The sequence below is a fragment of the Phalangium opilio genome, unplaced genomic scaffold (assembly GCF_054372755.1).
Source record: "Phalangium opilio isolate 3A_F unplaced genomic scaffold, DU_Popi_V2 ptg000329l_1, whole genome shotgun sequence".
NCBI lineage: Eukaryota > Metazoa > Arthropoda > Arachnida > Opiliones > Phalangiidae > Phalangium > Phalangium opilio.
In genome coordinates this window covers 4276049-4290906 of record NW_028324226.1, presented here as the reverse complement: position 1 = coordinate 4290906, position 14858 = coordinate 4276049, and the positions used below count along the sequence as shown (strand labels likewise).

General features: G+C 33.1%; 1 protein-coding gene across 7 annotated transcripts; it reads left to right on the top strand.

Moving 5' to 3' along the window:
• The first annotated feature begins 53 nt into the window (after positions 1-53).
• Positions 54-14549, top strand: ps (RNA-binding protein Nova-1-like protein passilla). Of its 7 annotated transcripts, none has more exons than XM_089858956.1 (5): positions 72-204; positions 510-728; positions 3352-3549; positions 4565-4731; positions 4811-14549. In XM_089858956.1, exons 2-5 carry the CDS (start codon positions 653-655, stop codon positions 6188-6190), a joined length of 1821 nt encoding a protein of 606 aa, XP_089715082.1. In that variant the 5' UTR covers positions 72-204; positions 510-652; the 3' UTR covers positions 6191-14549. The 7 variants fall into 7 exon arrangements, with proteins under 7 accessions (XP_089715084.1, XP_089715083.1, XP_089715079.1 ...); XM_089858955.1 differs by having other exon boundaries at positions 79-451; XM_089858958.1 differs by lacking the exon at positions 510-728 and having other exon boundaries at positions 54-204; positions 3406-3549; positions 4565-4719.
• Positions 14550-14858: the final 309 nt, after the last annotated feature.

The window sequence follows — 14858 nt, the reverse complement described above, 5'->3', positions numbered from 1 at the left end:
TAGGAGTATTTATTTTGGTTTTTGTAGCTGGAAACTGTTTTGACGTCACGAGCCGACGTTCTAGTGGTGACGTAACTTCCTCCCGCACATCAAAGATGGCGGCCAGCGGCGTAAATGTCGAAACTGAATTAAATAAATTAAAAAGACCGTTAGAAAATTTGGATTCAGAATTAGAATCTAAAAGATCACACCATTGCGCTGGAGGTACGCCCAAATTTTTATCAGCCTCCGTTCTCTAGAAATTCTTTAATTTGTATGTAAAGGCCGTGACGTGCGTGAGAGACCATATGATTATATAGGCCTTGTCAGGCTGGGTATCTACGTGTCCCGTACCCTACCCGTACTCCCGTTTGGTAATTCCCGTTCGGGTTTACCGGCTGCATTTCTCGAGCGATCTTTTTAACTTATGCAAGAATTTAAACTAAAGAATTAGCGTTATCTTCGGTTATCGGTAGGCCTATTATCCGGTCGACGTTTCCCCTCTGGACTTTAACTTATTAATTTTACAGTTTAAAAGTACGTCATTTTATTAGAAGGGCAGGCGTAGCTAGTTTCGCCAGTCGCCTAGGCTTAGTCCTAGGCCGTACCTGTTTGGCGAAGGGTACACGTAGGCTAGTAGGTCTTAAAAAGGCCTGCTACTAATTTCGCCCTTATGCCAATTAAACATGAAGAGAGCGTCATGAGCATAGGCGAATCTTTGACCGACGATCCCTGGACAAATAATTTTGGTAACTTTATATTTTGTAAACTTTTCTACTCGTTAATTAGCTTGTAGTTCATCCTTCAAAACGGCTTCTCTCACCCGGTTTATGTTCGGTTTTTTCACCCTTTACACTCACACTAGCTTTCTAATCAAATTAATTAATATCTTACTTAATTATCATTCCCTAATTACGAATAGTATTTAGCGGTTTTTGCGCAACTTTTACCCATAAAAGTTGACCTAGCTTAGCTTTGTCATTGCCCTTAGCCTTAGACCGAGATTGCTGTCAAATACGTTTTTTCCTTATTCCTTAATTTTAGTATTTCTACTTTTTCCATTTACAATAATTGATGTTTAAAGCGAAATAAGAACGTTAGTTTCTCCCTAGTAAAGTTTCAAAATTGTAAAAAAAAATAAATTTCACGAGCATGATCATATTTGTAATAAGCCTAAGTGTCTAGCAATTTTTAGCCACATCATCATTTTGATTTTGATTCATTTTTAAATCGTAGACACCTCATTTATTCGTCCATCCATTTGAAAGTGCATGAAAATTGAGTTTACGCGTCGAGATAATTTCCCGTATCTTAGAAATTCCGCAAATATAATTTAATAAATTAGGCTATTAACCATGCAGTTTTAAAGAACGCAACCCCTCCCATATCTTAGTAACGTTACTGATTTAATCTTATAGACTTTTAGGTACATTTATCTTTCCTGACTAAAATATTCCCAGTAATATTGATTAATTAATTTAATTAGTCGTGGAGAATATGAAATTTATGAAAATTTCTGTCCTTTGAAAAAACTTACGTGACGCGTGTACTGTGTAGGCCTAAGCAATATCACTTTGTCGAACACTATGAACGTAGTTTTAACTTCCCTACATATTCTTGCATAAGTCGAAATGTTATTTAAAACGTAATTTATGTTAGGTACGTTTCGAACTTAGTATTTAAAACTCATTGAGATCAAAGATTAAAAAATTTCCTACCATCTGTTGAAATTAATTAACATACTTTAAAAAAAAATCATTTCACGGGCTATCATATGGTTAATCATCTGGCACTTTTCATTGGTTTCACAAACTATTTGTATGTAATTAATGCTTAACGACTTCTATGAGCCCATTTTAACAAATGTACCGGTACTTGACAGCGTTTCAATTAATATTTTGTTTATTGACAAAATAGTTCAATGACAAAAACGGGTTCGGTAATAATTTTGGAAATACAGTTTCGTTTTGCTATTTTGTTTTAGCAAAATCAGTATTTAATTAATGGTGCTACTAATTGCGAATGTAAACAATAGAGTGCTGTCAGTTGTGACGTCAGATCCAAGGTTAAACGTCACGAGTCTGCCTTTAGCAATGAGCGGCCATGACAGTTACCGTTTTTTCTTTATGGGAAAACAGCATGGGTGACGTCACACCGGCGCTTCTGACAGCACTCTATAGAAGTTTAAAATTTTTGGGGAAGATTATTTGGGTTTGTTCCCCCGTAATGGATTAAATTTGAAATGTTGCGTTAATTTTTAAGTTACACAACTAAAAAGGTGAAACAGGGTTCGTAGGGAACCTCTATAATTCAGGGATTTGGAAAATGCAGGGGGGGGGGAGGAATTATTCTTGGATTTGAAGTTTTGTCCTAAAAAGTTAGGGATTTTGTTTGGTATATCAAACCACGTTTTGAGCGATGCCGATTATAGGCCATGTGTGATGAAGTGGGCTCTGGTAAGCACCTTAAAATAGTCAGGGATATTGCAGGGCTCGTATGGAACCTGGATAAGTCAGGGATTTGGAAAGTGTGGGAAAAATTCAGGGATTTAAAGTTTCTTCCCAAAAAGTCAGGGATATGTCAGGGATTTCGTTTGTTATATCAAACCACGTTTCGAGCAATGCTGAATATAGGCCATGTGTGATGAAGTGAGATCTGATAAGCACATTAAAAAAGTCAGGGATATTGCAGGGCTCTTATGGAACCTGGATAAGTCAGGGATTTGGAAAGTGTGGGAAAAATTCAGGGATTTAAAATTTCTTCCCAAAAAGTCACGGATAGGTCAGGGATTTCGTTTGGTATATCAAACCATGTTTCGAGGCCATGTGTGATGAAGTGAGGTCTGATAAGCACCTTAAAATAGTCAGGGATATTGCAGGGCTCGTATGGAACCTGGATATGTCAGGGATTTGGAAAGTGTGGGAAAAATTCAGGGATTTAAAGTTTCTTCCCAAAAAGTCAGGGATCGGTCAGGGATTTCCTTTGGTGTATCAAACCACGTTTCGAGCAATGCTGAATATAGGCCATGTGTGATGAAGTGGACCCTTAAAATGGATGGTTAGGGGTATTGGAAAAATTTGGTCAGGGATAAGCTGGAAAAGTTAGGGATTTTCTATAAAAAAAAATTCTGCCAAACCCTGTTAAAGTCGTAACTATAATATATCATTAAAGCTAGCCCGTAATAATTTATTGCATTTGATTAATTTTTACAAAAATGGTTACGCACAATTGCGGAAATTGTCAACTACCGGTATATTTACATATCGTTTTTTTCACCCGTCAAGTTGCGGATTACGACTAATTTTATAATTAATTAATACTTTTGTTTTGCTAAATTCATTACGCTTCATTTCAATTTATCGTTGTATTTAGAGTGTGATCATATCGATGCGCGTATTGATGAAGATTCCAACTTAAATTTTTTAGCGAATGGAACTTATCATTTTAAAATCCTTGTACCAGCGGTCGCTGCTGGCGCAATTATTGGTAAAGGCGGCGAAACCATTGCCCAGCTACAAAAAGATGCTGGAGCAAGGGTTAAAATGTCAAAGGCCAATGATTATTACCCTGGTAAGGACCCCGAGTCTTTTACCATTGCTATTACGATCACAGTGGCGTAGTGGGAAATTTAACAAGGGTACAGGCCAGAGTTGCCTTGAATGACAGTTCATAGCATCTGTTGCTATGTCAAAATAAAGACTGTCGTGTTATTCCGAATTTTATTATGTCAGGGCTCGTACGAAACCTTGATAACCTGGAAAACCTGGATAAGTCAGGGATATGGAAAATATGGGAAAAAGTCAGGGATTTGAAAATATTTCCTGAAACGCCAGGGATATGTCAGGGATTTCGTTTGGTATATCAAACCATGATTGCTTCGAGCAATGCTAAATATGAGCCAGGTGTGATGAAGTGGGCTCTGGTGAACACCTTAAAATCGTCAGGGATATTGGCAAAATTTGGTCAGGGATAAGCTGGAAAAGTCAGGGATTTTCAATACAAAAATTTCGTACGAACCCTGTAATGTAGATGGTTATAACAGGGTTCGTACCGAACCTGGGAAACCTGGATAAGTCAGGCATTTGGGAAATGAGGCGAAAAAGTCAGGGATTTAAAAAATTTTCCTAAAAAGTCCGGGATTTCGTTTGGTGTATGAAACCATACTTCGAGAAATGCTAAATATGGGCCCAGGTGTGATGAAGTGGACTCTGGTAAACACCTTGAAATGGTCAGGGATATTGGGAAAATTGGTCAGGGATAAGCTGGAAATGTCAGGGATTTTCAATGTAAAAATTTCGTCCGAACCCTATCATTTGTCCCACAGTCTGAACAGCCCTTTTAACGTAACTCCGTTGGAAACTATCGTAATCAATGGTTATAAACACTCAAACTAGACGGAGCTATGAATTATTTCCTTCACTTAATGGGCTTTTGATAAAATTCATCCGAACCCTGTTATAATGACTCTGTTCTCTTGGAAATATCCCGGTGTCTATGCCACTGTATCATATAGACTTGTTTTGTTGTTAGTGCATTTGTTTGAGTGTTTAGTTTGAGAGGATTTTTTTCCTTGAAAAATTAATAGGAACAACGGAACGGGTCTGTTTAATTACGGGCAGTGTTGAAGGTATAATTCAGATACACGATTTTATAATGGAAAAAATCAAAGAGAAACCAGACCCAAACGCTAAAATGGCCATAGACTTTGACCATAAGCAACCGGCCGAAAGGGAAAAACAGGTAAAGAGTACTGTAGGCATTAAATTGCAGGTGGTATTACGCTTTTTTCGCGTAAGACGTAACGCGTATTTTGCTCTTTTGGGTTTCGAAGGTGAAGATTTTAGTTCCTAACAGTACTGCGGGGATGATAATTGGAAAAGGAGGAAGTTATATCAAACAAATTAAAGAAGATAGCGGCGCCTATGTCCAAATATCTCAGAAATCCAAAGATCATGCCTTAGCCGAACGTTGCATTACTGTTATTGGTGAAATGGAAAACAACAAGACCGCTTGCAATCTGATTCTGGCCAAAATAGTGGAAGATCCCCAAAGTGGAAGTTGTCTAAATGTTAGTTACTCGGACGTCACTGGACCAGTAGCGAATTTTAACCCTACAGGCTCGCCTTACGCTAATCCCGGCAGCATTCAAGGAAGCGGTAGCGCGATGAACAATAGCAACGCGAGTTACAGTTCAAGCGGAAGCCTAAACAGCCTGAGTCCCACTCTCAATAACAACAATTTCAGTCACTCTCAGAGCGCAAACACCAATGCCAGCGTTTTACCCTTTTCGGGTATAAACATTGGTGTGGGAAGTCACGCCGTACCTCCCAGCGCCTCCCAAATGATTGAGAATGTCAAACACATGCTTAGAAGTAGCGGATATAATGAACAAGCTACGGCCGAGATAGCGTCCGCCATGTCCACTTTAGCCAATTACGGAATGTTAGGTTTGATGGGACTGGGAATCGCCGGCATGTTCAACAGCGTTAATGGAGCCCCCATGATTAGCGGTCCAATGGGAATGGGCGTCGGTAATTCCGCAGCCAATAATTGTCAAGTACCTTCCAGCGGCGTGACCAGCCAAGCTATGTTTCCTTCTGGCGCCGTTCCTGGCCTAGAAGCTGGACCTTGCTCTACAGTGGCCACCGCCGGAGCCATGGGCGCCGGATCCAGCGTCTTTGGCCCGATCGGAAGCATCGGAGCTAATATAACTGGCTTGAATTTGGGACCAGGATTTACTTCGCCCACTTCCCGTTCCAACGAGCGCTTTCCCTTGCCCGACCCCAGCATTTTCGACCCTTTTAGAAGAAACTCGCCCGCCTTGGGTTCTCCGAGTGCTCCTTCCCTTCCGATTAACAACAATTCCTTCGGCTTGGGAACGGGTCTCAGTACCAGTCCAGTACCAATGAGGAAGAGTCCCACACCCAATGATAGGCAAGACTCGACTAAATTGGAAGTCGAAGTTGGCGAAAATATTGTCGGTGCTATTTTAGGACCAGGAGGAAAGTCTCTAGTAGAAATCCAGCGTTTTAGCGGGGCTAATATTCAGATATCGAAAAAAGGAATCTTTGCCCCTGGAACGAGAAATCGTATCGTCACCATAACTGGATTGCCTAACGCAGTCAGCACCGCTCAGTATCTGATAGAGCAACAGATAGCTGAAGAAGAAACCAAAAGGGCTCGTCAGAACCCTATGGGTGTACTTCGTTAGATAAAATGAAATAATCTTTTTTTAGGAAGATGGAAAAAATTTTCACGATCACGTTGGAATCATACGAGAAAAAAAAAAAACAACAAAATCCATAAATTTTTTTTCTCTCTCTCTCTCTCATTTATTTTTATTATAATTATTATATATTATCGATAATTTTTGGCTCTTCCTAAATCTGACTGCGAAAATTTTTTTATAACACCGAAAAACTGAGTTAATCGCTTTCATTCTTCTGGCTGGTTTAAAAGAAAGATGAAAAAATACATATGCTACGCAAAATTCAAGCAAAATTTGAATTATAATTAACAGAGCGTATGATAATATAAATTCGGTTCAGCGTAATAATTTTAGTATAATATAAATATTATTTGGAACGCCGAAGCGAAATTCAAGCTCTTTGAATGATAATTAACGTTAACGGAGCCTACAACAATAAAATTCTGTTCACCATCGGATCGGAATTTTTTAAAATAATAAAATTATTACCAGCCTAACTCCTCCGTTCCGTTCCGTAAACAACAGCAAAAGTGTTATTATAACCATTATTCTTATTAGTTATTAAAAAAAAAAAAAAAAAGACCTGGTTAAGTAAAAATGGTTTGCAACGGTGATCGGGGATGAGTTGAGTTTTTTGGGGCAATTAAATGCGTTGTAATTATTATTGTTATTGTCGTATGTTATTTACCAGTTAGATTTTGAAGGTTTACACATATTTTTTTTCTTCTTCAAATACCATTATTACCATTAACGAAAAACATTAATTTTTTTTTTTTTTTTTTCAAAGTTTTTTCAAAATCAATCAAAAATACATCTTTTTTAAACTATATATAAAAATTTTCCATCAAATTTATTTCAAATGACACCCCCTGATCTTCATAAAATGAAAATAAATAAAAAAACAAACAAACAAGTCTTCTCCTCTACGTAAACTGCTCACTTTATCACGAAATTTCAATCATTTAAAAAAATGAAAACCTCAAAATGCTTTAAAAAAAAAAAAACAAATCAAACAAGCAAAGAAAAATTTAAAAAAAAAAAATGAAAAAATGAACGAACTACCACTCGTCATATCTAATCATAAATGTAGTGATATTTTGATCATCCGCTATAACTGGGAAAAGTTGCAATTTCAGTGTAAGCGCATATTTTCCGTATGAATGATGAAAAACTTAAAAAGAAAAATTGTCTCTCAGTCTCAGGTGCATTATCATTCATAAAAAAAAAATAGATTCTATATAAAACATTTAAATGATCGTAAAATATTGAAAACATGAACATGTGCTAAGCTTAATTCGTTGTTTAACTACATATGATGATATAATTGTTAAAGATTACTCGTTTAGCCGAAATTTCCTCCCCAATATAATGAAAAAACCAAAAAACCTCCTTAACTTTAAAAAATATAGGTTCGGTTCCTCTATTCTATCTTTCGAGCCTGCGTTCGTTCGTTCGGTATCAGGCCTTCAATTTTCTTCGAAAGTTCGGTATCGCTTGAAAAAAGTTAGGCACCTAATTTAGTAATTTTCTTCGAAACTTAATTAATTAGTTATTTTTAAATATAAAGTAAAATTAAAAGGGAAAGTAGACAATTTTTCTATTATATACAAAATAAAGATACATTTAGTTAAGTTGTAGGGTTTTTAACGAGACTGATTAGTTAATTAATTAATTAATTACGATCAACGTATGGTTATATTATACAATATCCCCCGCTTGTTTCTATTTGGTTTATGTAATAGCTAAACGTACGTTACGTTACGTAACAATAGGTGAAATAGTAGTTATTTATATATCCGCAGTCGTTATGCCTGCCCACCCCCCCCCCTGATTAATTCTGATTAATTAATTAATTTGTTTATTTTTCCTTATATATTTGTATTATAATCATTAATATTACTATTATAAGGTAACGGATGAACGAGAACTGTTAATTAAATTTTCTTCGAAACGGAAATTGAATTAAAAAAAAACAAGGATGTTGGCGTACGTAAAGTTCGTGTAAAACTTGTAAGATATTATAAGGGTAATATATTATATATTATTATATATATAACAAAAGAAAGAAAGAAAATGTGATCATGTTAACATGATTTTTAGGAATGGGTATAATTAATATTATTAATAACGAATTGAACAATTTTTCTTCTTCAGTTCGATGATCCTCTTATTAAAAATGTTGATTAAAATTGTTTAAATTAATTAACAATGAAGGATTCGAAAAAAAAACGAGATATTAAAGGTTAAGCGAACACTAACTAGTAAATAATGTTATTACGAAATTAGGATTTTCAAATGAAACAATATTGGAATATTACGTGGATTATAACGAATATGTGCTGGGTTTTTCGAATGTGAAGCTAATTAATTAACATATATAGCGATGAAAATTGTTTTTGTACTTATACATATATATATTCATACTAAGCATTACAAGCCAGCCGCAATGATATATAATCTAAATACATTGTTTGTTCATTTGTTCTTTTTATTAGAAATATGTTGCTTCTTACGTTATAAAACAAACAACAACAAAAAAAACCGTATGAAACAGTAAAACCAAAACCCTCATCAATATATAATTATATATAAATTAATTAAAAAAAGAGTACACACAAATTGTAGTGCATGTTTATATGAAACTAGTATTCGCGCCGAAATATTTAAAACAACAATTTAACGAAGCAAAGCACTCCACTCAAACAAACAAAACAACAAAATCTGATTACAAAATTTATCAAAAATGTTAGGGGAAAAGCGATCGAGCGTGTGTTGTCTGGTTTAATTATGAAATCCTTCGATGAATGATGAATGAGTGCCGCCCGGCGTACTTTGTATGTAGCCCATTAGTAATTAATTAACCAACCGCTAATCATATCACGTGACTAGCTAATATTCATTCAACAAAGAATTTCATATCCCGTATATTTTTAAAATTTTACACACCAAAATTATTAGTTTTGTTTTCATTTATTTTTATTAAAGGGACTGTAAAGTAGGCATGGGCGGGTGGGTAAAAATTATTTGAAATACGTCAGAGACACCACGTGACCGAGGAGAGGCGTGGGTGGTTCAAAGAAGCTTAGTTCGTTTTATTTCGAAAACTACCACTTCATGGAATTGGCGCTGCAATCTCGCGATAAACAAGGGACTAGATGTTAACTAGTTCCACTCCACGAGGAGTCTTTGAAATACGTCAGAGGCACGTGACCGAGGAGAGGCGTGGTTCAAAGAAGTTTAGTTCGTTTTATTTCGAAAACGAGCACTTCATGGAATTGGCGCTGTAATCTCGCGAAAAACAAGGGACTAGATCATGTTAACTAGTTCCTCTCCATGAGGAGTCTTTGTATCTTGGCATCACGTGATGTCTGTGACGTTTTTCAAATAATTTTTACCCACCCACCGATGCCTACTTTACAGTCCCTTTAATGGTTCTTTTTGGGGAAGGGCTATGATTGGCCAAAATTAAAAAAATTAGTATATGGGTTGAAATTACGTAGAAGCAGAAAAATTACTGAAAAGCGAGTAAACAAACACCAAAAAAAAAAGAAAATAATATAGATTTAGTTAGCTCAATAAAAATTAACTATTAGGCATGAAGGTACGGTCCTCCCCCTTCTAGGTTCGAATTACACGTGCCTGTATGTGTAGAAGAAAAACTCAACATCCATTTCATCACACTTGATAGCGTTAATCAGATGAAATCGTAATAAAAAAACCTCACTGATTAAAAAAGAAATATATACACTCTAGGAATAAAATAAATGAAAATAATTAAAACGTTAATTAAAAAAGTCGCGATTATAATTAATTGAAAATATATAACAAACAAACAAACAAACAAACAAAAACTTTTTCTCACCCTCCCCAATTTCCCCTTCTATAAAAAAAAACTTAAGCAAAACAAATAAAATTAGTTTTAATTAAGAATAAAAATGTTAATTAACTTATTAATTAATTAAATACACTGAGAAAAAATTATAGCACGTTCAATTGAGAATTGTTTTAGTAAATTTTTAAGGAAAACAGTGTTTTTTTTTTCTTTTCGTTTGGCGAAGGCAGATTGGAAATTAGCTAATATCAAACGTTTGAAATTATGATCGGTATTGTCAAAATTGATCAACCCTCGATCAGATCAGATCAGATTAGGAAAACTATACTATAGTCTTTGAGGGGCTTAAAACGAACGCCACAATTCCCTTGGTGTCTTCCAAGCTACTCATAGACTATAGTTTCATGCAGTTTAAGTAAAATTCGATCAGATCAAATCAGTCAAACGACTAAGGCGAAACTATAGTCTTTGAGGGGCTTTAAACGAACGCCACAATTCCCTTTTTTAATTTTGGTGTCTTCCAAGCTACTCGTAGACTATAGTTTCATGCAGTTTAACTAAAATTCGATCAGATCAAATCAGACAAGCAACTAACTTAAAACTATAGTCTTTGAGGGGCTTTAAACGAACGCCACAATTCCCTTTTGATTTTTGGTGTCTTCCAAGCTACTCATAGACTATAGTTTCGTGTAGTTTAAGTAAATATCGATCAACCTTCGATCAGATCAGACAAACAACTTAAGGCGAAGCTATAGTCTCTGAGGGGCTTAAAACGAACGCCACAATTCCCTTTTTTAATTTTGGTGTCTTCCAAGCTACTCATAGACTATAGTTTCATGCAGTTTAAGTAAAATTCGATCACATCTGATCAGTCAAACAACTAAGGCGAAATTATAGTCTCTGAGGGGCTTAAAACGAACGCCACAATTCCCTTTTTTAATTTTGGTGTCTTCCAAGCTACTCAGGGACTATAGTTCCATGCAGATCAAGACATCAAGCAAATTACCAAAATAATTAAATTTTGGCAAAACTCTATTGTAATTTCAACCTAGGTGTTTGACGAATTAACAAATTTTTCGTTAACAAAAATGTAAAAATATTTTTATCGATACTTTTCCTTTAAATTTCCGCCCCCCCCCCGCCTTCTAATCGAGATTATGTAACATTCATTTCTTTATTGTAAAAAAAAATCAAATCTTTTTAAGTAGAGCAACATTATATACCAGCTTGGTGGCTTTTTTTATATTATTATTAGTATTATAAAACTGGTAAATTACACGTCACGTTACAAAAAAAAAACGTTGCTGTATGTAGGTACATAACATAAAGAAAAGCCGTATAGAATTTCCGTTTGTACATGTATTACAAGACAAAAAAAAACATAACATTGTGTATACCCCAATACGCGTAAAGAATATAAGAAAATACAAGAAAACAACCTAACTAAAAATTGTTAAATGTTAACTTACGTCTTTTATTTAAAAAAAAAAATTGAAAACGTATTTTTACCCCTCAAAAATATTCAATACGCTTTTACACTTAAAAACAAAATAATAATAATAATAACATCAACAACAACAACAAGGCGATAAAATAAGTAATACGTTGACAACCAATTAAGACTGGAGAAATTAGGCCTAAAAATTTAAAAGTATTTGCGTGATCAAATGGGGGAAATAAAATGTCGGTACTTATTTTAAAAAAATATATAATTATAAAAATAAAAATAAAAAGGATCGGTAATGTTAGGTCACAGGGTTTAGTTAAAAGAATAATTTCTTTTTTTTTTTCGTTCATTAATTTCCATTATAATAATTAGTTTTTAATTATTATTAATTTTTTTCCTTAATTAATTAAAGTAGCGTTGTTATATAGCCAAAGTATAAATAAATAATTATTAAATAAAATTTAATAGGAAAAAGAGTAAACAAATTGACGAATAACCACGTACGTCGTATGAGGCTTAACCATTTTTTTAATTATTATTACTAAGCTTTAATTTAGTTTTAATTTAATTTAATTAACAATTTAAAGAAAAAGAAAAGAATTAAATTTTTATTTTTAATTTTTGAAGGTGTCGGACATTAAGTCTTAAATTATTTTAATCCGTGACGTTTAAAATTTTAAATAACTTAAATTTGATTCGTTAAAAATATGTATACTAATGTCCGGAATCCTCAAAAATTATAATTCGCTAATATTAATATTAACATTAAAAAAAAAAACGAAATTATAATAATTATGAGAAAAATAATAACTGCGGTGTAAAGAAAGTTTATATTAATTAATTAATTAATTATTTTTTTGCGTTTAATTTAATTATTAATAAAATTCCTAGTTGGTGGTTGCTCATAACGAGATATATTACAAAAAAAAGGGTGCTAAAAAGTTTGCAGTTCGTGTGCCTTGTCCAATTATAAAGAAAACAAAAAAAAATGAAAAAAAAATAAACGAACGAAATGTTAAAAAAAAAAATTGCCATTCTTCGAGAGGTTGAACAAAACTTTTTTCCAAATATATGTTAACTAAAAAAAAATAAAATAGATTTCCTTTTTTTTCTTTTTTTTTTTTGAATTTTTAATTTTTAGCTATCGCGTCTTTCATCTTTAAAAAAAAATAGAAAGAAAATTAAATAAATAAATAACAACAAATGTTGATTAATAAACATTAATGAGGGTTTTTTGCATGGGGATAAATACACACAAATGAAGGGATGAAAAAATAATATTACATTATATTTATTTAATTAAAAAAAATTAATCCATTAATAATCACGCCATTATCGCGTGCGCGTTTTAATATTATTATAATTATTATTAAAAATATTAAATGAAAAACAAAATTAACTTTGCGATTTAAATGTGTATTATATTCATATTGCAAAGTTTTATTATTATTATTATTATTTCTCTGCTTTGAATTAAAACGATTTTTGTTTTAGGTGACAAATGAAGTAACGCAATTAAAATTTCTTATGATATTAATTAAAATATATCTTAATTCCGTTATTAATTAGTGAAACTTATCTCTTTCGCGCTAGAAATAAATTAAACTATATCAGAAATTTATAATATTCTACGTTTGATAAGTATTTCATGTTTGTATTTTTAGCTATTTTACATAGCGATTTTGGGGCAAATCTTAATTACCTCTAAGATACGCCTCTTCGTTTTTAACGCGGAATACTTATCTCGTATAATCAGGGATAGATTTAATTTTAGAAGTAGGAATGGAGAACAGAGTGAGTAATATGGGCGCGCGTCAAAGTCCTGGACGGACCCCCTTCCACGGGACGGGACGGGGGGGGGGGTATGAAAGAAGAGGCGGAAGGGTCATAGCGACAGAGGTAAAAAGGAATTACGCACTTTTCGCCGTCCCCGTCAGCAACGCCATCAAAACGTAGTGAGCCAATAAGATAATTTAAAATTTTCGTTACGTGTTGGAGGGAGGGGGGCTATGAGTCGGATTGAAGTAAATATTAACCGTTCTCCATTCCTACTTCTAAAATTAAATCTATTCCTGGTATAATATAATTTATTTCTGCGATATAACAAAATTTAAATTTAAATAAAATACTAGAATCCCCAATAAAATAATTAAAAATAAAAAAAAAATATTTTAATAATTTTAATTCACTAACAAAAATTTCAAATTTGTCTTTATTATTTAATATATTGGTTAATTCTACAATTTATTATTAAAGAAAAATATTACAATTATAATATTAATATAACATGATATAATTAACATTTATTTCCAAGGATTGATGTTGTTTTTAATTTTTTTTTATTATAAATAATTATTAATTAGTAAATCATTCGTACACATCTCTTATCTTAATCTCTCTCTCTCTCTCTCGTCTTGGGAAAGTTTTTTTTTTTTTACGGTATTTAAAATTTTTCAAAAATTTCCAAAAAAAAAAACCAAAACCAAAACCATGAATGCTCTTTATTTCATTTTTAATATTTTTTTTGTGGGTCCTCGAGGACCCCGAATCAAGAAACAAATGATGATTGCGCGGCTACTATTTTCGGGTAGTGTGCTCATATAATGTAATGACTCAAATTGAGTTGGCATCCTAGACCAGCACGATTGGTTAAATGTAAAAAAAAGGTGCCCTGCTAAAGGTCATAAAAAGTCTTATTAATTAAATTTGATTAATAAGGGAGATAATTAATTAACAAACAAAAAAAGGAAAAATGTATTTGGTAACATTTGTAATCTTTGCAATGAAAAAAAAATATGATATGAGAAAATATCCTTTTTCCAAAACTATTATACTTTTAGTGGGGACTTCGCTGTTGTTGACTTCCATGTATAGGGTATGTGTTTTGTGGCACAGTTAAAATCCACGAAAAAAAAAAACAACAAAAAAAAATATATATATAAAAAAAAATTCTTCTTCGGGTCAAAAAAAATATACAAATAAAAAAATCAAACTGTCCACACACAAAAAAAAAGTCACTAATCATATTTTGCATGGACTATAATAAATAACCCTTTCCCAATAAACGTTTGATTACCCAAAAATTGTATTTGTGTTGTTATTTATGTGTAAGATTGCGATTCTGCGCCGCCTTGTTTATAAAATAACTTTTACTTTCTTAAAAGGTGGAGAGGTAATGATAGCGAGCTTAACCAACTTGTTTCTATCCCAATTTAACGCCTTCACTTTTTCTGCTAAAAAAGTGATTATCATTAAATTTAATTGGTATTAAAATTATTATGAAGAATTTTTATTTTCGTTTCAACTTTAACAACTCAAATTTCTCTTAAATAAGCCTTTAATTACATTTATTGAAATTTGCATAACTTTCCGATGGGGAGGGTGGAGAGGTA